Source organism: Pezoporus occidentalis, unplaced genomic scaffold (genome assembly GCF_034315485.1).
Source record: "Pezoporus occidentalis ecotype Australia unplaced genomic scaffold, CSIRO_AGI_Poc_V1 ctg64, whole genome shotgun sequence".
Lineage (NCBI taxonomy): Eukaryota > Metazoa > Chordata > Aves > Psittaciformes > Psittacidae > Pezoporus > Pezoporus occidentalis.
This window is the reverse complement of record NW_026915987.1, coordinates 93391-120257: the sequence shown is the minus strand read 5'-3', so window position 1 is coordinate 120257 and position 26867 is coordinate 93391. Positions and strand designations below refer to the sequence as shown.

The 26867-nt window shown below is 49.1% G+C and overlaps 1 protein-coding gene across 6 annotated transcripts; it reads right to left on the bottom strand.

Annotated features, from left to right (window-relative positions):
- Positions 1-216: 216 nt before the first annotated feature.
- SLC25A25 (solute carrier family 25 member 25) lies at positions 217-26867 on the bottom strand. Of its 6 annotated transcripts, none has more exons than XM_062640301.1 (11): positions 26569-26867; positions 7293-7419; positions 7116-7203; positions 6647-6682; positions 6243-6354; positions 5358-5516; positions 4287-4439; positions 4075-4182; positions 3673-3840; positions 3140-3290; positions 217-2742 (listed from the first exon to the last, which is right to left on the bottom strand). In XM_062640301.1, exons 1-11 carry the CDS (start codon positions 26833-26835, stop codon positions 2558-2560), a joined length of 1554 nt encoding a protein of 517 aa, XP_062496285.1. In that variant the 5' UTR covers positions 26836-26867; the 3' UTR covers positions 217-2557. The 6 variants fall into 6 exon arrangements, with proteins under 6 accessions (XP_062496285.1, XP_062496286.1, XP_062496290.1 ...); XM_062640302.1 differs by lacking the exon at positions 26569-26867 and adding an exon at positions 15487-16160; XM_062640306.1 differs by lacking the exon at positions 26569-26867 and adding an exon at positions 9792-10294.

The following is a 26867-nucleotide window of genomic DNA, read 5'->3' as shown; positions in this document are numbered from 1 at the left end:
CAGAGATGGGTTAACAGCATCTGCACATCCCCAACACATCACTGCCTTGAGCTCAGGTTTGCTGGTTTTGCCTTTAAGAAGAATTCTGTTCTCCCAGGCCCCCATAGGGAAAATCCTTCCCAGTGGCAGCATCCTCAGTGGGAATCATCCCAGGAAGAGTCTGGCCACAAACAGCACCAACAAACCACGTTAATGAAGAGACGCAGACACGTGGTATCTCTTTGACAGACCTTTATTAGCAGACTGTTCCCTACATGAAGAATCCAAGTTAGATTTGTATTATAACAATTTGTGGTTACAGCTACAAAGATGGTTGTCATTTTGCATTGATTTTTGCATTCTGATATTCATATTCCCATTAGGCCACACTGGTAGGAAGGAGCCACTGCAGAATTTATGACAGGTCTCAAGAAGAGGGGGGGGTGGAAAAAAATCACATCACTAATTCAGACTGATTTAGATTTCCATGTGCCTAACTGCTGCCAGCACTGGATAGCCATGGCAGAGCCTTACCTGGGAGACTCTCCATGAACCACCAAAGCTGTCAGCATAAAAGCAGCTGCTAAGTGCTAGTGCATCCTTGTCTGGTTTCCACAGTGCCCACTTGCCTAGGAAGAGCACTGCCCCAGCAGCAGGCTCTGCTGATCCAGCCTCAAAGCAGCTCGTGCCCAAGCGCAAGTTTCCTGCCATCTCTCTGGAAACTTGTGGGTTTAGTCCCTGAGATTTCTTCCCTCCCCCTTTCCCCTAAGATTTCCCCAGGATTGCTCTCAATTATCCGTTGTGACATCTAACATACACAGACCTTCTACTTCCCAACTTCAGCCATCCACCCACCAGCCTCGCAGCCATGCACGGAGGCAATTCCAACGTAAGGCAAGCCTCACAGTGCACCCTCTCCCTCCTCCCAAGGTTCTGCTTCCCAATTACTCCCTTCTCTCCTATGGCTTCTTGCTACAGAATTTCTCTGGGCTGAGGTCCTCCAGCAACAACCCCAGACGTGGGAAAGGCAGCTCAAGCCCCAAGAGGAAGGTGCTTTAGCATCCCTGCCCACGACTCAGCTGTGTGATGTGAGAGAACAAAGAGAACTTCCTAAACCAGACCTACGAGCACAGTAACAATATTTAAACAAGTCTATAAAAATAGTCTGACATAACTCTGTTCAAATAAATACAAAATAAATATGCTTTAAGCAGTAAAACAGTGGAATGCAACGCTGGTCCTTTCTTTTTTGCCCAAAGTGAAAAGTTGGACGAGGATCCCCCAGGCCTCAGCAGCCGGATCCTATCGATTAAAGTAGCCCATAATGCAGTCAGAGAAATTTTAAAGCCATGTCTTTCCCTTAGCCTTATGAAAAGCACCCTTTGAAAGCAAAGCAAGCATGTCTTCAGGACTGAAAGCCCACCTCTCCCAGTGACAACCAGCCCCTCTTCCCTAACACCCCTTCCCAACAGCACACACACTCCTGGCTTGGGGACTCCATCCTGCTAACACAAACCTGAACATCAATCTACAAAGAGGTCTAAAGAGATAGATAGCAGCGTAGGCACGGGGGTTGGAAAAGGTTCCACCAGTTACCCTTGGCACCAGGCAGAATGGAATTCAAAGGCCCATGCAACGCTGCGCAGAAGCTCTCACGTTGTGCTGGGAGCAGGACTGCGCAGGAGCTGTGATATAGTGGGTTTTGTTCACTAAAGCCATGCATCAAGGTGCCAGTCCACCCAGGGCTCTCCTGCCTCCTCTTTTCCAAGCCCCTGCTGAGTATAAGACAAGCCAATCCCGGCATGCAAAGGATAGAGGCATGCAGGCTCTAGTCTGCTGCTTCTGTTAGTAAGTGCATCTTGTTAGTGGATTTATGAGACACACTTAAACCTATCAAAAATAAATAACTTTAACTCTTCATCAGGCTGGTCTAAACAGCCTTCAGCCTGATCAGATAAACCACTGCCCACCAGCCCTCAAAACCAGTACAGTTCAAAGTTCCATTTCATGTCAAGTCTTGGAAGCAGAACATGAATGTCTCCTACCCAAAGGAATATATGTAAACATAACAACAAGCCTGGTGTGGCAGCAGCTCCTACACGAGGTTTGTACAAATTTGAACACGGGTAGGAAGTTGAACAATTGAATGGGACAAGAAAAAGAAGCTCTCTGAATGGAAAAAGAAGCTCTTTCAGCAAGTCAGAAGGTGCTCATCTGCAGGCAAACAGCTCTGCACACGCTATACACTGAAAGCAGACCCTTTACCCAAACCTTTGCTACTCTGCCATGCTGCTGGGAACTGACCTCAGCAACTCGTGCCTTAAGATTCAACCAGAAGTTAAGCCCCCCGGTCTCCCAAAAGGCCCAACACAAAGGACCACTTGATGTAGAACAGAGTAGCAAGATGGCAAAGGCCACCAGATCCTCCCCCTCCCCTTACTGACTTACAAACTATCTGAGATTTCACAGCTTTGCTTAAGTCAGCTTAGTGTCAACACATTCACAGAATGAGAGGTGGCTATACGTCTTGAGGCTGCACCCCAAGACTTCAGAGTTCAAAGTCCTCAGCATCTCCTGGTCACCGTGACTGCACGCCCAGAGACATCTTCAAGTTCTCATAAACCACGTAGCTGATGCTTACAGCTGGGATCACCTTCATAAAGTTCGGTGCCAGACCCCGGTAAAGACCAAAGGCTCCCTCTGTCTTCAGAATGTGTCTGAAGAGTCCCCTCATTGTCACTTCAGGAGCACCCTCCACCGAAGCTGTAATAGAGAAAGGCACAGATCAATAATGCAGCCCAGGTGTTTTGATTTAAGTGCTTCCTGTGGATGTTCACAGAGCAAAAGCGCTTCATGGGGAACAGCACCTAACTTCTCCATGAGCCACTGCCACGCTGCGCATCACAGGCATCCTCTCAAGCTGACCTGCAGATGCCCTTAACCCCAAACTGCTCATCAAAACAAGAGCTCTGCCCTGCAGGTGCTCAGCCCCTGACACTAAGGGCAGCACAAAGTCCACTGTCCCCTTGCAGCATGGCAAACAGCCTTCTGCTCAGCTGCACAGGCCAGGGAAGGCTGTGGTTGCAACGTTTACACTGTAGGACCTTTACCCAGCTCAGAGACCGTGGCACGAGCTCCCCCAGTTCCCAGAGGCCCTCACCTTGGGCCTGCATGCGTGTCCTCACGAGAGCCAGGGGGTAACTCGCGAGCTGCCCGCAGGTACTGGAGATGGTGCCACAGGCCAGCAGAACAAAGACTCCGGGGTCGGCGCTGTTGACAGCATAGCGTTGTAACCAGGCATTTTTCAGTGTCTGGAAGGAACAAGTTGCATGTTAGCAGTGAAGGGGCAATCAAAAAGCATATCATACTGTGTGAAAGATGTAGTGTAAAGGCCCAGAAACCCAGTGCAAATTCAGCCAGGAGCATGAGGCTTCTCAAAGCTTTTTGAGCTACTGCTACTTGGGAAAATCCTTTCTCATAAAGAAAGCAAACAAGGGACCAAGCATAATGTTGACTAGGGAAGCAGAACTGTTGTACTGGATTATCTTTTAGGCCATTTTGGGTAAAAATAAATCCAATTGTGCCCTACAAAGCTGATCAGGAAAGCTCTGATAAACTCCTGTAGTAACCGTCAGGTCTGACAATGATACAGCTACACAAGCAGCACAGCCCTACAAGTTAAAGGGTTTATACCTCATAGACTGCCAGGTCAATGCCAGCATACGGAATGATTCCTAGCATGTTGGGGATGTAGCCTTTGTAGAAGGCAGCCATTCCTTCCTTTTGAAGGATGGTTTTGGCACAATCCAACACGCCTGAATATTGTCCTGTCTTCCTTAGAGCCATCCTTGTTTTCAGAACCTAGAAGGCAAAAATAAACACCATGAAGGCCTATGGGAGAATCAACAGGAGAATAAAAACACCATGTCATACTTAAGAGCATGACTTGGCTACAGCAAGTATCATGCAAGCACTACTACCTGACATGACCCCCAAGAATTAAGCTATCACAGTGCTGCTGTTCTACCCACATTCTCCCATCTCAGCACCTTGCCATGATCCCCCAAGGGCTGGACTGTGAGCCCCGGGCCTCACCTCCATGGGGTAGATGCTGCTCTGTGCAATGGCCCCAGCCAGAGAACCAGCTAACAGCCGCTCATGGATCCTCAGCATTTCTTGGTCAGTGCCGATGAACCTCTTAATCTGTAAAAGCCAAAACAGACACTGAGCCTCGCTGACTTACCTCAGCCAGCTTTTCTTTCAGCTTGTCCTTCTGCAAAGCCTTCTGTCTGTGCCCTTTTACTCACCTGCTCATAGGCCATGAATTTAATGGCAGATTCGGGTGCAATCTTCAACACATTGATGCCATTCCCTCGCCACAGTGACCTTGGTCCACCCTCTCGGATCATTTGAGTAAAGCCGCCAATGATGCACATGTTGTTACTGCGGGAGGCATGGACCTGGGAGAGAGCAGGCAAGCTTGGATTAGCTCCAGCCCCGATTACGACAATGCCACATTTTTCTGTAATCCAGGGACAAAAGGGCACTTTTTTCATTTACCCAGAGATTTGCCAAGGCTTTAATCCCTCCCAGATAACTCCTACAATAGGAAAGCAAGCTTCTTTCCTTTCCTGCAAAGTCTACTGTTAACTAATGGACCTAATCAGTATCTCTCTCTAGAACGGGAGGAAAGGTTAAATAAACAACTCCCATACCTACTGCAGGATCAGTTACCCCAGGTAAACTTCTCAGCTGGCACAAGAGCAAGTACAGTGGCAAAGCAGGTGAAAAATCAAGGTTTACTAACTCCTTTCTAATGCTGATAATACTTACAGTAAGTTCAAGTGCTGCCCCCTGACCACAACAACCACTTCAACTCTAGCAGCCTCATGAAAACACAAGGCTTAAACCTGTTTCACCAACACCCAAGGTTTCCAGTGCTCTAAAGCACAAAGCTCCCCAACTATTGAGAGCTCTCATATGTCACCTCCCAGAACAGTTTCTGTATTTTTTCCCTAATCAACAAAGACAACTTTAACATGACTTGGATCATTCAAATAATCCAAAAAGCAATACATGAGCAATGATACTAACTCTGGTCAGAGTGCTGTAATGTGTTGATGGGTATTATTACTATTATTACGTTATATGAATGCTCCATCCCTGGCAGTGTTCAAGGCCAGGTTGGATGAAGCCTTGGGTGGCATGGTTTAGTGTGAGGTGTCCCTGCCCATGGCAGGGGGGTGGAACTGGATGATCTTAAGGTCCTTTCCAACCCAAACTATTCTGTGATTCTATGATTATTACCTCCTAGGCACCCAAGAATATTAAAGGAATCTGCCTGGGTATCCAAACAAACTGAAGCTGCTCCATCATACCTGCATGAGCACTTTCAAGCGGTCCAAGGGAGCTGTACAAGTCCTGGACACGGCACCTGCACCTCCACCTGCAACCAGGTGTCTCCACCACATCCCTGTCTGCCTCTCTTCCACCGTGAACTCGTCAGGGACAGTCAAGTTCTCTCCCACATCAAAGATCTGCAGAAGTAGAAGGTGTTGAGAAACGTTTCATTAGCCAGTGACTATGTCCAAGTCTTACTGCTCTTAATCAGTGCGAAGTGTTGAAGGACTGGATACACTTAGCCCAGCTCAGCAGCTTATCTATAGCCCTTAACTGCTGTGCCTGGCCTTAGGAACCACCACTGTTTATAAGCACGGCACAGGTGGAACCTTCACATCCAGAGATTTCTGCTCATGAATCTGGCAACTGCTCAACATTTGTCTGCATTAAAATGCTGTGGATCATTGTAAGAAACAAAATGACCAACTGCAGGCAGCTGCCTGGCAAAAAACACTGGACCTGTCTGGAACCTTCCACGCTTGCAGCCAGTTTAATCTCATTACATGCTCTTTACACACACTGAAATATCTCCAGGAAGGACGGGTGCTTGTCAAATCCATTTCCAGTTTTAACAGGTCCTGAACCAGCAGGGACTGGCCATGGGTATGAGCTCTGAGAGGCACAAGTCAAGTGAACACCCTCATCTTTGTGCAGTTATCACCTGTGCCAAAGGCTTCAGAAGCTGTGCCAGTGATGGGTGGCAAGATAACAGGACAGGAAGCAATTGGGCTCCTAGGGCTACAAGGCAGCTATTGAACCATAGAGAGAAAGATAGGACTGCTGATAGCAGCTCCTGGGGGTCAGGACTCTGGCTGAGAAGCTGGGCAAAGAGCAAGACCTGTTGCAGAGGAGCCACTTCTTACCGTGGAGTGCTTCCAGTAGAGGATGATTTCAGGAATGTTCTCCACTGGGTGCAGCAGGTGATAGTCTCGCCACTCATTCCAATCAATTGTCATTGTCCCATTTTTATCCATGCTAAAAAGATGCAGCATTAAGTGAGTACAGACTCCCACTGGATGACAAATTCCTCCTCCCCTTCCCTTTGATTATTCAGGCCTACACCAAACGAAGTTTTGCAAAGCAGCTACTAAAAGACTTCTAAAGAGACACAAGACAAAGCTAAAACCTATTCAAACACAGCACAGGTAGAAGTGGGCTCCTTTGTTCCTCCCCTGTCTCTCCCCTTTAACTGACCCACAGGAGTAGTTGCACCCCCTCCTACCAAGATCAGGGACACAACTGACACTGAAGGCAAAATAATACTTACTAGGTGACAGGACCCCAGAAGTGTCCCGTCCTTATTCTGACACACAGGCAAACACACAGAGGGAAGGTAGCAGAGGAAAGAAAGAGGAAAAAACAGCACAAATAAGTGGTTGTTACCATGTTAGTGCCACATGCACAAAGCACTCAGCATTTCCAAAGAGCAACTGCACAGTCCTCCAAAGCAGCAAGCTTGGGGCAGCAGGACAATGAGACAGGGATGCAAATACCCACAACAGGTCAGGAAATAAAAGAGATTGACAGTGACTTTCCATAGTGCATTATGACTTTGTAAGCGTCAAACCATGGAGAGGGTTAAAAAACAGATCAAAATGAAGAACAACAGGCAAAAAGGGAGGAGCTGAGGTCTCTGGAAAGAGCGTACAGGGTAGAAAGAAGAGATGGGTTCCTTGTCTCTCTGTTTCTTTCTAACCCCCTCAGCAGTAAAGGAGAAGGAGCAGCGGAATCCTCACCTCTTCAGGATTTTCTCAGCCTGCTGTTCAGAGATCTTGACTCCCAGGTCCCGAAGGGACTGTACAATCTCCTGGGCATCAATACGGCCTGCAAAGATAAGCCAGTGAGCTCAGGTATACGGATTACGAGCTCACTCATGGAGCAGGCCTATTCATGAGCACGAGAAAGGTGCTTACCATCATTCTTCTTATCCAAGCTCTTGAAGACCAGTCTCAGCTTCTTCTCATGATCTTGGAGATAGTGAACAAATTCCTCAAAATCCAGTTGTCCATCCAGGTCCTTGTCTCCAGCCTTCACAATTTTCTGTTCAGGAACATCAAAAGCTGTCAGTTCCTTTGTTCAGACAGCTCTGCCCCTCATTCTATCCAATATAAAGATCATTTCCTACCCAACTTTGACTTTGCCTCCAGAAGACAGCTGACAATCACAATTCCTCAAAGAAATGTGAGCAAAGAAGTAATGTAAGAAGTCACCTGATTCCAGGCAACTGCCTCTCCTAAAGTTAGTTAGGCAGATAAAATGCCTCATGCCTTGACAGGGATATTGTGCCACTATCATGTGTCTAATCTTAGTGCTGTATCACGATTTAACACCTTATAAAGGAGTGGTTCTTGAACTAAATATGAACAGATTTGCATACAAAGTGAATCACAAAACTTCAGGTAATAAAAACACCTGAATAGGAGAAGGAATTTCGTGCCTACTACGATCCTTAGAGAAGTTAGGTGCCTCTGGCAATAACAAACTCCAACCAGAAAAAGCCTGCCCAGCTCTAATGGACACAGCCAAAGATAAAAACCCCTATGAACTGGTTTAGGCACCCTGAAGCTATGTGCTCTAATTATACAAGTTTCCATGAGATGCATATAGAACAAGAAAAGGCTCTTAATAGGACAAAGCTAAAATCAAGATCAGACTCTGTGCCAGACATCCAGGACAAGGTAAATGACTCATTAACCCACTCCAGCACAGGGCAATAGCACATGGACTGTCCTATCTAAGGGCACACTTGTTGACAGGAGAGGTGATCTCCAGGCTGCAGGAATGTGGCTCAGGGAGTTCCTATTCCTCTTCTTGTTCAGTCACTTGCTCTTTGACAGCTTTCAAGTCTTTTCCAACATGAATCAATGGGCAACAGTAAATGAGGGGTGATTCAGTCTACTGCATCACCTACAGTTTTGGTTTAATCCCTGTAACACGTATGTGAACAGTAGGTGGGAGAAGGAAGCTCTGAGCTGAAATCCAACATTAGGCTAACCCTCTGCCCACCAGTATCTTGTTTGAGCTTCAAAAGTAATAAGCTTATTGTGATATTTCCTCACCTATGAGCACCAGTCCCCTTCATAAGCCTGTGTTTCCATGCCATTTTAAATGACTTAAACACTAAATACTTCACTATTAAAACCCACTCTCAGCCCCGTCACTTCAGCCCGAATGCTATGAGGATTATTCCTAATCATTTTAGGAGCCTTAAATAAGAAAGCACTGTCCCAGCAGCCCTGACCTTTGAGGTACACCCGGTATTCTTCACTTGCAATTCATCATATGACTGTTGTAAAGTTCAGCTATGACCTTACATTCAACTTGCAGGCTAAAGATAGAGCAACACCCCTCACATGTCAGCAGGCTGGCCTCGAACAGCTGAATCAGGGCTTCCCTCCGGCTGGCCACAGGCAGTTGGCAGGCACTGATGACTGAGAGCACTGTATCAGGGATGTGACTGTGCAAGTGCTCCTGTGCTCCCAGCCACAGAGATGTGCGAGCGACGGTCAGAGACCGCAGGTAATGAAAGCTGCTCTGCTGCCCAGCACTAACCCACAGCACACATGGGAAGGGTGAGAAAGCCAACAGCATCTTCTCCAGAGCTACGAACAAGTGCCTGCCTGCAGCTCTTTAATAGCAAATACAAACCCTCCATAGACAGAACTGGTCACCGACAGCTACGTGGCTGCTGTTGCTTGTATGGTCACCTGCACCACACACAGACCCCGCAGCACATTGTGGGACCCCACATGTCTTAAAGCCTGCTACCATTACGCTTTGTGTCTGTACAGAGATATAAAAAGCCCACCCAGCTTTGCTGTTCAATCATCAGCTGTCTGTGCTCTTCAAGCCTGGTGATAAGAGCCACAGCAGCAGGGCAAGCTGAGAGCAAGGGCTGTGATACGGTCAGACAGAGCACTCCATGGATTTAGTGCCTCTTCATTCCACAGTGAAGGGGAATGCTCTATAACCTCCCCCAGCTCAGCCCACTCACCACTGCTGAGCCACGAGCACGAAGCTGCTCTTCTGCTTATAGCACAAACCCGCTCACCCTCACTGGGGGCTGACACCAGATGACACACCTCCTGCCAGAGGGAGGCAGGATGCAAGAAGGAAAAGGAAGAGGATGTGGAACACTCTATTGGAGCAGATCAGTTAGAGAAGAACAGTTGGGAAAAACCCTTTTTCTATTTACTGTGCATCAAATCAACTGGTTTAAACACAGAGGCACTGAGCTCTCTTATGATCCAACCCAAAAGAACCTCCACGCTGTTTCAGCAACCCCAACCAATGGGTCCATGCTACACCCTGCTATGATGACAGAGCCATCATGAGCTTCTCCCCCACAACCCTGCCACTGAGGGTATTAGAGACCACCATCACTCATCCCCATTCCTCCCTCAGAGCCATACCTGTTTCCACTGGCGATAGGTGGAGAATTCCTGGGATGGAATGAAAAGGCTGAGTCTGAAGATAGATTTGAGTCCAGCCGGCAGCCCCTTCGACTCAAAGTACTCAAACTCAGCCTGGGACTTCCCGAACACCGGCACATACAGGCAGAGGCAGAGCATCTTCCCAAGCCAGAGCCTCAGCTGCCCTGCTTGGACCCACTGGGAAGGGAATTAAAACCAAGTGATTCCCAGGAGCTGCTTTCAGTGTGTGGTGGAAAGGAAATGCCGGCAAGCCTCATGACACATGCCTATGAGCAAAGCTGGCACGGGTGGGATTGGCTGCACAAGCCCTGCCCTTCTACTTAAAAGGGAAGCTGTGGCTGTAGAGTCCCACCCAGCAGGCAATGTAAGAGGCCTCCCATTGCTCAACACCAGGCTCCCATGGAGCACAGAGACCTTACATCAGCTCACCACAAGTTAACTCTTAACCAGGCTTCCCTCTCTCAACTCAAGAGGCTTTGGCTGACATCCAGGTGGGATGTTGCTCGCTGCTCCTTACATCCGGTCTGTCCTTTCTGGTCCTGTTTTCACATCTCCAAGAATCTACATACGCAGCACAATAGGGACCAGGCTTGAGCATGACCTCTCCCACCCATACGACACAAGAGGACTCTGTCCTCCTCATCCCAAGAAATCTGCCTCCAGAACACAGAGCAGGATGCCACTCACCTACTGCTTTCATACATGCTTGGGATATCCAGTTAAGCAAAAGTTCCACTTTTATAAGGCTATGAGTTGATTTGCTTTGATTGCAAGCTCTCCCAAAAGCACTCAATGCCAGCCAGGAGCAGAGATACCTGCATACCAGCATCTCTCTCCTCTGCAGCACTCCAGTCACCAACACCAGTAAAGCCTGTGGAAAAGGTTTGCCATTGTGCTGAACATCCAGAGAACCACTAAATCAAGGGCAGGCTTCAGAACAGCCCCATCTGCTCCAAAGGCCCTTAGCTAAGCATCCACACAGCAGTTACACCAGCTGAAGAGGTTTTCCTCCTCTTCCAGCCACCATTACACATTGCAGTCAGATGTGTGCTATAAAGTGGCCCAGGTAGAACAACACTTTCCAGCTCCTACCATTTAACCACTTTGTCAGGGACTTCCTGGGCTTTCATCAGGAGGAAGCCCGGGAGTGTGGCACACACATCATTTAATGTGGACCTAATTACAGGCTTTTAAGCATTTAGTGGAGTTTGATGCAGGGATAACACCTAGCTCTGCAGTGAGAGTACCAAAGCAGTGCAGCAGGTTACAAGGCTACTCAAGCCACAATAAATAACTCGCTGCTAACATGAGTTTGCCAATAAAGTTACGGTCTTGATGTTCACCAAAGATAAGATGCTACACAAGGAAGATGCAAAAAGCCATAGCCCATAACCAGAACACCATGGCCCTGCCTGCACTTGAAGTAGCACAGCGTGTTTGCTTAGCTGGTTTAAGCCAGCCCAGCAACAGCTTTCCCCACCACTGCAGACACAGCAACATTTCCTTGTGTTTGCTCTGTCTGTACAGCCTGCCTGGCCAGTGCAAAGTCCAATAAGCACTCCCTTCCTCCCATCCTAATGCACAAGGGGCCTTTACGTCTTTACCGTGGCATTTTGTTCTGTAAGGAGAAGCCAAGGTCTGCAGTGAGCTGTTTGTGGAGCTACGTGTCAATCACATGGATTGGGAATATTTAATCTGGGGCTTTATTTCAAGGATATTTTAATAGAGTTTTTTTAAGCTTAATAAATCCTGACTCACAGCAATTGGGTACCCTTGAGAATCGTGACCCAAACAGTTCCTACGTCCTCCCCCAGCACCTCATCTACCCCAGCTCTATGCCATGTTACCTAACCAGGCTTAACCTCCTCTCTGCTGACGCTCCTCTGCATGGAAACAGGATGTGTTCAGGGACTCCAGATCCTCTTAAAGATCAGCTGCAGCAGCTCACTCCCTGCACACCGACAGCATCCTAATGCTGCACGCCAACAGCATCAAGGCCGGGGTGAACGGGGCTTGGAGCAAGCTGCTCTAGTGGAAGGTGTCCCTGCCCATGGCAGGGGGTTGGAACTGGATGAGCTTTAAGGTCCCTTCCAACCCAAACCATTCCATGATGGAGGAGCCTGACCAAGGCGAGCAGCCCACCCCCAGCTCCAGGTAGTATGTGCACAAATATAACTCAGATTTGCTCCACCAAGTCTTAAGATCCTCTGTAGTCCTTCCCACGAGTTGCCAAGCATCAGTGGTAGAGCTGCTTGGTTGCTATGCCAACATGATGCAGATTCCCCCAATAAACTCTGTCTGGAGTCGGCAGCCAGGGATAAAAGGCAAAATCTGCTCATTTTAGGGAAGAAAAGCCCCATTACTGACGTCAGGGGAAAGAAGGAAGGTAATATAGCGGAGAAAGCTGATTTTAAGCAGGGTATTAATTACAGGGCAGCGAGCTAAGAAGGAGAGACGGATTAAGGATGAAGTTTATACCAGCAATTCTGGGTATAGTGGCAAAAGGAACTTGAGCATTAACAGGTTTCCAGATTTCACCTAAGAAACCCTGGGTAAATCTGGAAGTACTCAAAAGGCAAAGCTGCAGGGTCAGTGCTGCTGGAACACAGCACCCCAAGCCTTGGTCCTGCTCCCCCAGCCCCTGCCAGCACATATACAGCCAGGAGTTGTATGGGTTGTACATCCCTTGGTAGCTGTGTCTAATCCTGGTCAAGCCCAGGACAGGGCACATAGCTCCAAAGGAAGTCAGGCCTTTCAAGTCGGACACTTCTTACAATGAAGCTGGACCTACATGTTTCTGGTCCATGTGAAGGCAGCCTAGCTGATAGCCTCCTCTGCTAAAGGGAGCATGAGATGGGTCCATCTTCCTCCTCCGTTTTCTTGCCATCAAAGAAGCTGCAAACCCATTTTCACTTTATTTATAGGATTTGTTTCTTATTTGAGCGCTGTCACAAGTTACTCAGCACCCTGCAATCCCAACACTTCACCTTTCCAAGTCATTTCTACTCTTATAGGCATCTACTTCATCACTGGTTTACTACATCAGCTGCAGAAGGTACCTCCCGAAGGATGGGAGGATGCAGCCATACAAGGAGCAGGAAAGCATGCTGTTTAATTTTGAATTTACTTTGCTATAAAAAAGGTCTCTATAAATATCAAGTGCCAGCGAGCGTCACAGCATGTAACCAACATCCTCCTCCACAGGCAAAGCAGCTCGCTGGGCAAGTACACCATGGGGCAGAGGGAGAACCGCTATTGCTGGAAGCTTTCCCTAGGTTCTGCTGACTTGTTAAGTGTTTAGATTCTGGAAAGTAGCTTATAATTAATTGTACAGTACAGAAAGTGCTCCCAAAGCACAAACAAAGAGAGTACGGTGTCTGAAGAAGGGGAGTTAATCATTGAAGAGACCCCCCAGCAGAGGAAAGAGCTGCAGCCAGCCAAGGCTGTGCAAGGGGAAGGATAGGGACCGGGGAGGGAAAACAACACCGGTACACGGTATCTGACATCAAGGTGACCTGTTCCACTGACAACACACAGATCCAAAGTTACAAGTCCAGATGGTGACATCAGGGGCAGATGATGCCTCTCTCCTGTGTACACACACTCGGAGGCCAACGCATCACATTTGCAATCAATATTTTCTCCCACACCTGCAGAAACAGCCTCCTGGTGAAATCATTTCCTTCGAGCAAGGATCTGAGCAGAAACACCCCGAGGACAGCAAAGATTGAAGAGCCACGGCTAGGAAGCATCTCTGGTCAAGCTTATTGATAGATGTCAATTCCTTACAGCACCAGACATGGTATTTCATGGGGGTTTAGCACACAGTTACAGGTGGGTTTACAAACCCAATGCCACACCAGCCAAGAGACTTCTCCCAAGGTCACAGCCAGCCAGTGGCAGAGAACAAAAGCTCTGTGTGTATGTGTGTGTCCCATTTTCTTTAACACCAACACTCACTGTTTGCTCACGGCGGTTTAGAATCCATCCCTGAGGCTGCAAGAGACTTTCAGATGGGTCATTAGAACACAGGTATCTGATCAAGCACAAACAAGTCCTTGCAGCTTAGCAAGTTACTGTCCGTCAGCTGAGCCACAGCGACGGCTGGATGCGGTATTAGCCGGCCTGAACTGCAAGGTAAAACCTATCTGCATAATCCCCGACACAAGAGCTTTAGCCTGTGTTTTACTTTACAATCAGGGCAGGCTAAAATTACACAGTCACAACCTCCCAGCAGATGGGCACTTACTTCTTAAGCTGCAATAACTCCATTTTGCCACATCCTTATCCTCTAGGTATTCTCTGTTAGCCAGTTTTAAGGTTTCTATGCAGCAAAACTTGCCAGGGTCATGCAGGAAAGAGGAGATTGGGATCAGCTTTCAGAGAAAGCTTCATTTGCAGGTGAGAACAGATGGACTTTCCATGACTGAGGGACCACTGTTCCCTGCGAGACACCACGGATTCCCAGCCCTGTGCTTTCAGGGTTTTCATCACAGCCTCCTGCAGTTCCCAGTCTCTGCCCTCCTTCAACCCCTGAGCACAAAAGCCCTCCTCCAAATGCACACACTCCTCTTTCTGACGAGGATGCACAGTGCTAACGGCGATAGGGATGAAGGCAAAAGTCCCTGGAGGTTTTCCAGCCTGACTCAAGCAGGGAGTGGCTTCTGCTTCCCAGCATGTAAAAAGCCACCCTGCCTCTTCCCACTCAAACCAGGTATTAACCCCCTCAATAACTTCAACCTGTTTGTCCCCATTTTACAGAGAAAGCTTACAGCAACAACCATGCCCTGTCAAATACTGGATCCTGCAAGTCATGCACTCCTATACCCCTGCTGCAGCCCTTCCCTGTTATCCCAAGCTCCCACCACTTGCAGGGGTTATGCCTGCCTCCTTCTCAAGTCACACCCTTGGTTTTAAACCACATACAGGCAGAGCTGACTGAACCATCTCTGGGAGATACGGACAGCATTCCCTTCCCATCAAAACTAAGGCAGACCTGCATTGTGCTAGGAGCCCAGCACTAAACTGAGCAGCTTTTGTTTGCCTCCCCTCAGACAAAGCCTCACCATTGCTTCTCCACCAATTGGGTGCACCCACCACCTCCCTGCTCTCACACCCCCGGGGGAAGTTCCCATCCTAACCCAGATTCCAGTGTCTCCCTGATGCTCCCCGCTCCCCAGGGACAGGCTTTACTCTCCTCTGGGCTGTGCCATTCAGATAATACAGCCAGTTACTCATCTGCTCGGAACACGCTGGTTTTTCCCCAGGCTTGCCAAATGACCAGACTTTGGAATATTTTGGGATCTAGCTGCTCCTTTGCTGGTCTCCAGTGCAGGGGTGGGACTCGCCACTAACCTGCATCATCATTCCCTGCCGTCTCAGTCTTGTTCCTTACAAGTTGTCCAGGAACCTTCGAGACTCCCGTATTCCCCTTTGCCCCTAAACAGCATTCCACCCCCCCACACACACACACCTTTGAACATCAGGTCTGAAAGGTTAAATCCCCCCCATTTCCTCCCTAGCAAGCACACGCGTGGTGCCCTGCTCCCTTTTCCCCTCCCCAAATACACACACACCCCTCCAGGTACTCACACACTCCACCTTGCAGCACCCCTACTGCCCGCAGACCACACACTCCTCTATCATGTGCACCAGCCCCTGCGTATCCCATTACCTTTGGAAAATGCTCTGCGGGTCCAACCACCAGTAGGATAGTTGGTCTCTTTTCAGTGGGATCAGTCCCTCTGTCCTGTGGCTTCCCCAACATCTTTGGCCCTTTCTCCCCGGGGCCTGGAAGTGGGGTGGTGTTTCTGGCCTCATCCTCTTTTTCATCTGCAGGACCTTGGCATACGGCCCTGGGAAAGAAGCTAGACAGAAAACGCCACAGGGTCTGCCGCATTGCTGCTCCAAAGAGCATCTTGGGCAGGGAAGCCCTGCGCTCTCAGGAGCTGCCCGCTGCCAAGGATGATGTGACTGCACTACCAAGCACCCCCGAGACGGGAATGAGCCCGGCAGCCAGCGGGAGCTTCAACCCAGCGACTCCACAGGCTCGGATTCTTTACAGCCCGCTCCTGCGGACGCTTCCTGCCTTTAGAAATCGCTGCTACTGCGGTCGTGCCTGGCCTGACAAGCAGCTCATTGTACCAGAGCCTCTCGGACCTGATGGCAACAGACAAAGCACAAGACCCCTGGCACGGAGCAGCTTTGGCCGAGATGCTTAAAGAGCGGAAAGCTCGAGATGAAGCTCTCGGAGAGAAGCTGCTCAGCGCTGCCAATTCACCCGCACGTCCCGGCTCATCCCAACGGCATCGGGCGAGCAGCGAGGCTGAACAACCCCAGGCTGCATCCCCACTGCAGCAGTGCCCAGCCAATCCCGGCTCCCAACGCTGCGGTGCTCCGGAGCAGCGCGCGCAGCCGGGCGGGAGGAGCCCGCAGAGGAGCGCGCCCCGGCTGCAGGTACGGGAGGCAGGGCGGGCAGCGGGACAGCATCCAGAGCGCGGGGTTGCCTGGGTTACGGTACCTGGTTCCAGAGCTCGGCATCTCCTTTGTTAGGGCATAGATGGCTCTGCGGGGAGAAGGGCGGCTTTCCCCAGCCCTGGCTGAATTCACCTCTCGCTGCTGCCCTCTCTCCCTGGTCTATTATAGTCCCCATCCATCGTTACAACAGCTCTTTGGTGCTGCATTGTGTTGCTGTTCTTGGGCTCGCAGTGAGACGCAGGGACACACTTCCACGGCGTGCATGGTTGTTCGTTAATACATGTGTTAAAGCTAGCACTGACAAGTCAAACAGGCCGAGTTCTGCTGAAGGACTTCATCCACGCAAGGGTAGGGTTAACCAGAGCGGGACTACACGTATGTATCAATATATAAGCACAGAACACACGATATTCCCCGAATTTCTACAGGAAATGCCATGATTCCCTCTGCTGCCACAGCAGCAATCACTGGGCTCATTTCCCATTTTAAAGTACTAACAGTTTACTCCCTGGTCCCAGATTCATGCCTGCCTTTGGCATCTGCAGACAGAGGGCACTGCACGCCTCACTTCCCAAAGTATTACTCTTCCATAAGAGAATAGTCTGGTTTTTAACAGGGTAAATGAGTACAGGCCACAGCTTCCACCTCCTGAGGCTCCCAACCCACCATAGCACAGCAAGATCCATGGCAAGCGGAAAACCTCTTGCTTTCAGCTAACTTTTGAGAGGGACACACTGTAGGGAATTTTTGGTTTACAGATATGAGATAGGGAAAATCCAACCCAAAACCTGGAAGTGCTGCAAGCTGAAGCAGCCAATTTGCAAATAAATCTGGGAGGAAGAACACACTGAACATCACACGTGGGAGCTTGGGGATGCTGAATTCCTTTAACCAACCTTAATGGAAAAAGAGACAAGTCCATAGATGACAGCACCTTATAAAAGAATTCTTCTGCAAACACGCATCAGAATTCCTTAAGAAGAGGAAAACGTTCTTTAATCACAAGGTCTCCACACAGAACACACAGTTCTTTACCTTAAAACTGGACACATACTAAAACAGAACAGATAAAAATGCAGAGAATTCCAACGTGGTACCACTGGGGTGTGGGACAGCCCTGTCCCTCTCTGAGGAATGGCACCACGCAGATCCAATGGGGATGCAGTCAGAAGCTCAGGCAGAAGAGAGTGAGGAATTCTTGTCATGCCTCCAATACCCTGAGCTGCTGCCAGTCATCACAATTGCAACGCAGGAATGAAGCTGCTTTCTAAAAGCCAGTGAATCAGATCCTTTAGGATGGCATTTGGAAGTTTCTAACCAACTTCTATCGGCCTGAGGCTGTCGTTTCACAGGAAGCAGTGAACTGATCTCAAGTTTACACTGCTAAAAGAGGTCTTCTCACCCGCCCCCCCCCCCCCCACATCAGCTCTGCACTTATCTTGCTCTCCTGCTCCTCCAAAACCTCATGAACCCAGCCAAAAACTACAGAGCTCTCTGCTGGGGTAACCATGTGAGGCTACTCATGGATGGGGTCCAGAGCAATGTGACCACATGTGGAAAGGGCTGGCCCCGCCACTCAGAGCTATAAGCCACCATATAGAAGGCAAAGCACCCAAAGTGGGACTTAAATGTGTCCTTAGTGGTTTGGGTTACCCCTCAAAGACTGATGTGACCTGAAACTTGCAGTTCTTCTGCATTGCATTAGCTTTAGAGGTACACCCATGGCAGGGATTGCTTCTTTCTCTGTTCATGCAGAGATTCCACAGTAAAACAATAACTTGTGCAAGAAATTTCATGCCTGGGGTGCAATTAAAGCTGAAACTCAGCAATGCTTCTTTGGCCTTTGTCCTCACTAAAGGGAGCCTCAGAGGAATCCTGCCACTACACTCATCCACAGAGCTCCTGGAGAACAGGCTTTTCTAATCATATTTTGGAAGAAAAAAAAGGCATTACTTTTATCAAGTGGGGAATTTTATTAGGTCAGAATAATAAACCTGGTAACAACAAGATGATTATAGCTGGAGGCAAGACAGCTGCTCTCCTACAGGGAATTTATAGGCAAGAATTACCCTACACCACCAATCATTCACACATAAGAAAAGATGCAGTAACTACTGAGAGTGCTCTGCCTGAATGGTGACAGGAACAGAATTCATGAACACCTAGGCCCCAGTGAAACAGCTTTCCCAGCCTAGCCTTCCTTAGGAGACAAACAGCCCTAGAATTCCATGAACAGAGCAGTTTCCATGAACAGAGCCCAGGATTTAAGGCAGAAAAGCCTCAGGACTGAGCTAAAAGCTGCCTCTCTGCCAGCATGCCAGTCACTGGGGACAAAAGGCAACTGGTCTCAGAGTCCTACACCACCAAACTGGGTAGTGGTTATACAGCCAGAGGAGAAGCCAACAATAAAGTCATGGAATGCATCCAAAAGGAGACAAAATCTATTATATGATTCTATGAAAAGAGAAAGCAAAGAGCAAGAGAGTGATGTGTTTTGCTCCATTAAAACAAGTCTTTTCCTCAGTGCAATCTGTCAGAGGAAGGCTCTGATTTAAGCTGCGTCTTGTATCCTCCGCATCATACAGGCCACATCTTAGTGCTTGCTAAGCCTAAAACTCCAGCCTTCAGGCAGACACTTGCCTTTTCCAGCCTGGTAGCACCAGGCACAAGTTCAGATTGAGACCGTTTGCTCCTAGAAGACTTGTGAGTAAAAGCACAGCGTTTTCCAGCAGGAATGTGAGGCTCCCAGCAGAGGACTAGCTAACATGTAAAAAATGCAAGAGGGAGGGCGGAAAGAAGGGGGGGAGAGGGAAGGGAGCTGTGCTCAGAGCAACGCAATGACCCTTCTCCTTCGGCACAGGAAAAGCTGCCTCCAGTTCCAACTCCTCCGGTGACCCCAGAGGAATGAACAGTGACTCATCTTCCTTTGGGACGATGGCCTAGAAGCACCCTGAGGAGGAGGAGTGCTCCTTACACATGTGCCAGCCAGAGATAGCACCCAGCCCGCCAGGGCTCTTCCAGGTACCTCTTATCTTTCCAAATGTAATTTCTAGAAGACTGAAGCATTAAGTGCTTCCCACTCTTTACAAAGCTGAAGTTAACCCTGAAGTATTTCCTGCACCACACCATTAAGTCTAAACAACCTGGCCATTGCTGCTTAAATAATTAAGCCGTGCAGTGACATCCAACTCCGTTAACGTGTTAAGGTGACGGAGCACGGTTCAGTGAACACTGCACAGAAACCCAGGTCACCTTCTCACAGGAACCCTGGCACAAGGGATGAGCTGTTCTAGTTGATGTATTAAGGCAAGCAGGGGCCAGTGCCAAATACAGATACAGAGAGAGCTGGCCAGGGAGGGGGAAACACACAGCCATTGCCCAGAGCAGGGTTCCACTGAGGTCATACTGCATCACATGGAGAACCAGGGACTGACCAAGAGAAAGGCCATCCTTAGAACTCACAAACTACAGAACAGCTCCTCGGTGCACTAGAAAGTTAATCAAGAAAATAGTGAGTAAGAAAATAGGCAGCCAGGGCTTGGTCTCACACAGCCCCTGTCCCCTTAGGCTGAAGGATGTAGGTTCACATTCCAAACAGCTTTGCCTTTCCAAGCAACTCATGATGTAAAAATGTCAGCAATTTCTCTTACAGAAGAATTCAGTGTAAGCCACTGAGAGCCAGGAGCTCCCCCACAGCTCACCACATGGGACTTGGAACAGCTCTAACATCTCCATGTTGACACCAGTTATCACTGCTATGCTCCTCTACCCGAGGCAAAGGCTGGGGAATCATTAAAGCATACTCGTGTCCCACACTGAGAGGGGCAAGTACAGGGACAGGACATGAGCAAGAACAAAGATTCATTTACCATTTGATGCTATAAGTAGGTCTGTCTCCCCCCTCTCTTCCCAACACCATATCATGTTAGACTATAAGCAAGAGAGCACAGAACTGCACCACCACTGTTTTGTAGGGCTCTCCAACAGGAGACCAAGTCCTTATTATGGCTTTGATGTCATTTTAGTAACACTCACTAGCTATTTAAGGGTTCTGCTTTCTATTCAGGCAGATTCATGTTAAAATATGAAAAGAAGCAGTAATTATACTGAAGTCCTGGGTTTTTTTACCTGCCTTTATCTCAGTAATGATCCAATGTGGATGAGAAGAATGAGACATTTTCCTCTGCGCACCAAGGTATCTACTGTTCCTGGTCACTAAATAATGCCCCACAGAACAAAGAATCATAGGATGGTTTGGTTGGAAGGAACTTAAGATCATCCAGTTCCAACCCTCTGCCATGGGCAGGGACACCTCACACTAGACCGTGTCACCCAAGGCCCTGTACAAACATGTGTTGAAAGATCAAACCCTGCTGCATATTCCACACAGGCACAATCAGTTGCTTTGGGTCAGTTGTATCATTTCTTTTCACTCAGGCTCCAGGGATCCTACAGGCACTCACTTCACTGGAGAGCTGGGAATTCACACCATCCTGCAGGAAACATTACACTGGAAGGCTGGTGCCATACAGGATTCCACCCTGCACGAGAGGCTCTCGCACCACGCGACATTTAAAATTGCTATGTCAAGCCAAAGCTGTCTTTGACATCTCACAAAGGCCAGCCAACGTCCTCCATTCATTATCACTCTGCAAATAGGACAAAGGTCTCTGCTAAATCAACCTGAGAACCACCAGGCTCCTCCAGCTTGCTCCCAAGGGAGGACAAAAACCATCCTGAATGGATGTCCAAGATTGCATCTCTCAAGAGTTGCATACCTGGTCCTGTATGTACATGAACATAAAGCATCACTTGCCCAACGTACTGTTGTTTGTTTATATGCAAGGTAAGCTTACGCAAGAGCGAGCTCCTCTTGTATGTGTTTGCATCTAAAAACTTGATTCCAATCTTTGAACACCGAGTGGACATGCACCACTTTAACTGCCAGTTTAACACATTAATCACACCAAGGCAGGTCTGATGATCAGAGACCAAGATTGAGAGAAGGCTTTCACCATTACGGCGTGAGATCCCCTGGTCTCCAGCATCCCTCTCCTCCTGCCTCCCTGTAAGGGCTCTGGGTGCTGGCAAAGCCACAATAGCAGGCAGAGGGTGCCAGCCAGGCTGCCCTGACTTGCATTGTCCCAGGGCACTAGCCAGCACAGCCAGGCTCTCACTTCAGGAGGCTGCTGGCCAAGTCTATTAATAACCAACTCCACGTCGAGAAGTTTCCCTGTGCCAAAGCCAGTTTCAGCTTTGCAGTGCCTGTCAAGAACTCATCCAATTGATTACAAAGAGTTCATGTGAGTCTTCAGCACGCCTAAAGCAGAGAAAAGTATGAGAACCCAGAGCTCACACCAACTCAGGCACTTACCACAGATTGAAAGGTTTTACCTACAACTAAATCACTGACCTACAGTTCTGCTCTTGCACCAGATTGCCCAAGTGCATGGGAACAGGGCCCTCCTCAAACCACACATTTCATCATAGAATCCCAGACTGGTTTGGGTTGAAGGGACCTTAGAGCTCATCCAGCTCCAACCCCTGCCACAGCCAGGGACACCTTCCACTAGAGCAGCTTGCTCCAAGCCCCTGTGTCCAACCTGGCCTTGAACACTGCCAGGGATGGGGCAGCCACAGCCAGCCCTCAGCACCCTCACAGGGAAGAGTCCTTTACAAAGAGCAAGAACAAGCGTCCACTCACTACAGAGCCAGCAAATATGAGCCTTTCTGCTTGCTCTTTTAATAAGCATTATACATAAATGCATGGAGTTATTTAACACGTTGCTGAAAGCAGTTTCACCTTGTGTTAAACTGGCTCAGGGAGCCCCACATTTGTCCTTTAGGATTAGTCATGAAATGGGTGGTTGAGGAGTTGATGATAAATACCTGGCAGCAGAAAGAAGGGAATCAACTGGAATTTCAAACTCTAACACTGCTTCATTTGTTTGCTACAACCTTGTGTTGCTCAACCCTTTGTGATGAATTACAAAGGCCTGGCTAAAACCTTCACAACTGCCCCAGCACGATTAAGGACACAGAAACCATGAAGATGTCTCTAGATGGGTATAGGTTTGCAGGGATATTCCAGTCTGGATTACAGAACACTATTGGAATTTTGCTCTTTTTACCATAAACAGGCTTCTGCAACACAGCGAAACCTCAGGCCCTCCTTTTCCAGGCAAATGTGAATGAAAACCAGGCGAGAGCATCACACAGAAAAGGTTCTCTCCTTCCTCTGCCCCTTATAATTGCTGATAATTTCAGTACATTGTGCCCAATAGAGTACAGAGTATACAAAAGTCTTGGAGAGTAAAACAGTTACACAAATAAAGAGTTTGAAAGGAAGGATTAAATGACAACAGGAGATAAAGTACTGATCACAAGTAAGATTAAATATGATTGCAACTGCTATAAGAGTTCCATCCATGGAGTCACATGAGAAAGAGACTGCTCAGATAACTGACCAGCTGCCCCAGAACAGCACAGATACAACATTCCTGACAGCTGGAATCATCCAGAGATGTACTTCAAAAGCAAAGATGCTCAGAGAAGAGGCCTGAGCACCCAGAACACAGCAGAGCCCAGCTGCAGCAGCACAGTTGTGCTTCTTCAGTACCCTGAGAAGTGAACAACAGACCTTGTGTGGGAGTTTGGATAGCCAGAACTTGGAGATCAAAGAGGAAACACCAGGCTAAGACAGAAGTCATGAAAGCAGATGGGAACATGTCAGCAGAATGGGAGCTGATGGCAGTTTCACACAGAGAAGCTGATACCAAGGGAGCAATATGAACCTGGGAAAAGAAAATATCACAAGGCCAAGGAGGACATTGTGGTCACAGCACTTGTAACTGAAAAGAGACAAGGGTTATGTTTGCTCTGCTCTTAAAGCTGAGTGTTAGTCCAGCAGAAGATGCTCAGCACTGCCACAGAGGAGGAAACTGAAGACAAAGTTCAGTCTGTGTCTAGCTGGGATTAATCCCACCAGCTCAAACTGTCTGGAACTTGAGCAGTAGAGATGAGGTTTTCCAATACCACTCCAGCCCTGTAGTTAAACAGGAACAGCAGGAAAAGTTGTATTAGCAAGTACACAACTACTGCCATTGCCCATCCTTTCAACAACACATCATCTCCAGACACAAAGTAGGGAACCTAGTTCCTGTTCAACCACTAGTACTTCCATTAAGTGTTTATTTCCACTTCCCTAAGTCTATATAAATACTGTCATGAGGGAGGTCATAAGGTAGCAGTAACAGGAGATGGACTATTGCAGAGGTAGGTGTAATTTAGCAGTAAAGGACTATCCCTTTACACAGGGGAACAAGAAAGCCTTTGAAAGGATTCTTCACATAGTTCTCACTTTACTGCCCAAGCAGACTGAAGTATGTCGATTGCTTCACACCACCCCTGCAAACACACACTGCTTGAGCAGGCTCACGCTTTGGCACTCTGGATTTGTCAAATGGTTTAAAGATAACAGCCTGGGTTTACATAAGCAGATTCCACCTCAAAGGCCATCCAAGTCCCCCCTTCTCTCCCCCACCACACAAGGCCACAGCTAAAACAGAAAAGCAACAATTTTCCAAGGCAAAACAAAGGGGTTTATCTCAATAACAACTCTCAAGCATTGAAGGAGCCAAAACGTTGCTCATTCTCTTTCCAAGTCGGAGCCCAACACTATTATTGTTACCACAAGGCCTTTTAGGCCAGTGACGCAGAGAGATCAGCAGCCTGCAGCTCAGATCAGCGATAACCTCCCGTTTCCAGCCTAATATTTTCTCCATCTGTCTCCAAAACATCAGAAGGCAACTCCCAGCTCCAACATGCTGCTGCATGGAAGGGAAAATTAAACGCACCACAGGCACCAAGTAATTTCCTAATCGCAAGCAATCTGTGTGATTTATGCCTGAATTGGTCTCCAAACACCATGTCCCAATTTATGCCTGAATTGGTCTCCAAACACCGTGTCCCATACATCAAAAAAAGGTTCTAATCTTGATGCTTAAGCACCTCGCTCAAGTGTGACTTGACACGAGTTACCCCATGCTTCAAGGTGCCATTTTTAGCTAGGGATGGGGCAGAAAAAACAGCCAGTTTATTAATAGAACTGCCTGGGAAGCAGGAAGTTTGTTTGATTTGCCTAAAAACCACACAATGAGGCTGTTTTCTGTGCAGCAACACAAGCACTGCTCCCACACGTTGAACTGCAAACTGAAGAGTCCTGAACTCTGCATCCTCCTCCTTAACACACACGTTTTACACTGCTGAAGGGGTTCTGTGCCACATTAACAATGCTTTGCAAACCCTATTCATCCAACCAGCCACTTCCTGCATGGCGGAAGGGCCCAGGCAGAGGAAACAAGAGGAACAATACTGACAGAGAAGGGCTTCAACTGAAAGATGGGGCTGTTAAGCAGCATCCAGACAGCTCCAGTCCCTGGAGAAGAGCTCCTCTCTGCTGGTCCCACAGCGCGCCAACGACAGAAGCTATGTGCTGGGAAGTAAAAACATGGTTTGGTTTATGGTGCATCCTCCTGGAGCATGGGAGGTTGGATTGAATAACGTGCTGGGGGAGAAAAGGGATGTCAACCAACACAGGCATGCAGGCAGAACTTACTGGTGAGAGGCTTTGCCAGGGGTAAAGGATCCGGCACCCATGGGTGGAAGCAGGTCAGTGGTGCCCAGGGCATGCACAATGCGCAGGTGATTTATATGGTATAATCAGGTTCACAGCAGAAAATCACCATGGCACTGAGGATATGTTTAGAAGCAGCACAATTAAACCACTGTCAAGATGCTCACGCTGCCAAAGTCTCATACTTTACAGCAGCAAGGAAGCTGCCAAACAAAAAGAAGCGTTCGAAGTGAAGATGTTGCAGAGTAGGAGCCAGAAAGGAACCAGCACCTCTGGGAAGCATGGATACATGCAATTAAAGCAGTCATATAAATTGGGACACCACTCCCAGAACAGGGAGAGAATAAGGACCGTCGCTTGAGAATGAGGTGGGTTTTCAGTGACTCAGAAGTTATCCTTTAACTCTTCTTCTCTCCTGTAGGATTGAGAGATGGCACATCCCTGACTGCACCCCTGTGTGCAGCCACTATCACAGACTGTAGAGTGGGTTGGGAGGGACCTTAGAGCTCATCCGGCTCCAACCCCTGCCACAGGAAGGGACACCTTCCACTAGAGCAGCTTGCTCCAAGCCCCTGTGTCCAACCTGGCCTTCAACACTGCCAGGGATGGGGCAGCCACAGCTTCTCTGGGCACCCTGTGCCAGCGCCTCAGCACCCTCACAGGGAAGAGCTTCTGCCTAAGAGCTCATCTCAGTCTCCCCTCTGGCAGGTTAAAGCCATTCCCCTTGGCCTGTCCCTACATCCCTTGTCCCAAGCCCCTCTCCAGCTTTCCTGCAGCCCCTTTAGGCATTGGAGCTGCTCTAAGGTCTCCCCTTCAGGAGCCTTCTCTTCTCCAGGCTGACCCAGCCCAGCTCTCTCAGCCTGGCTCCACAGCTCCTCTCAATCCATTCTCTCCCCAGCCTGTATTAGTGCTTTACCCTCCCAAGACACTCAGCCTTTTTATGGTCCTGCATACAACCACCATGCTCACACAGACGTAAACTGCACCAGTTACAGTTAAACCGAGCAGCATCACGTTGAACCTTGAAGCCTAGAGCAGCATCACACACAGAGCTGTGTGACTAAAGGGCACAGAGGTAGGAAGTCAGCACACGGCATGTTTTATATACCCCATGTGCAAAGGGGCCAAATTCCACACTTCGGACATTTTAAGGCGTTTCAAACCCCTTTAAACAGTCCATTTGGGCTCGTATAACCCACCTTGGGCAAGAAACTGGAGCAGCAACATGGTGCCAAACAGCCTAACGTGAGGAAACGCAGTGACGCAACGAAATCTGCACCACAACCTCTCCCTTCCAAAACCCCCCTGCAAACACAAGTAACCATACAGCTCCCTCACCCCCGGACCCGGAGGAAGAGGGGGCTCCTTCTGCTTCACCCTGCCCGAGCAGGAAGCTCCCGATCAAACGCCTGCATTAACACGGGTAGGGAGCAAGCCGAGCCCTCCGGGTTCAGTGCTCGCAGCAGCAGCGCTGCTTTAACGCAAGCACCCACCAATGCTTTAACGCTCTATGCGGGGCAAAGCAGCGCCGGCTCCACCGCAACCCCTTCGACAGCACGGAGGGAGCTTGAGGCGCCCGCTCCCCGCCGGCGCCCACCGTAAGCGCCTCCGTCCGTCCTCCCTCCCTCCCGGACCGGCGCTCACCAGCAGGTCCAGCTCGGTGCGGTGCAGCCCGAGGCGGCCCAGCCCCACGGCCAGGTCGTGGATGCAGAGCGCGCCGTCGCGGTTCACGTCCAGCTTCTGGAAGAGGGCGCGGAGCCGCCGGTCCTGCTCGGAGGCCTCGCACAGGGCCCGACCGCAGGGCCCGGGGCTGCCGGGGCTGCCGCCGCCGTCCGTGCCCCTCGGGGAGCCGCAGGGGCAGAGCACGCCGCTCACCACCGGCGAGGCCAGCGAGCGCCGCGGGCCCGGCATCGCCCCGCACCGGCAAATGGCGGCGCTTCCGC

Coding starts and splice junctions, on each gene's coding strand:
- SLC25A25 (XM_062640301.1), bottom strand. CDS start 26,835: ATGCCGGGCCCGCGGCGCTCGCTGGCCTCGCCGGTGGTGAGCGGCGTG. Junction 7,204..7,292: donor CTTGGATAAGAAGAATGATG/GTAAGCACCTTT, acceptor TTATCTTTGCAG/GCCGTATTGATGCCCAGGAG. Junction 4,440..5,357: donor GCTTGAAAGTGCTCATGCAG/GTATGATGGAGC, acceptor GCTCTCTCCCAG/GTCCATGCCTCCCGCAGTAA.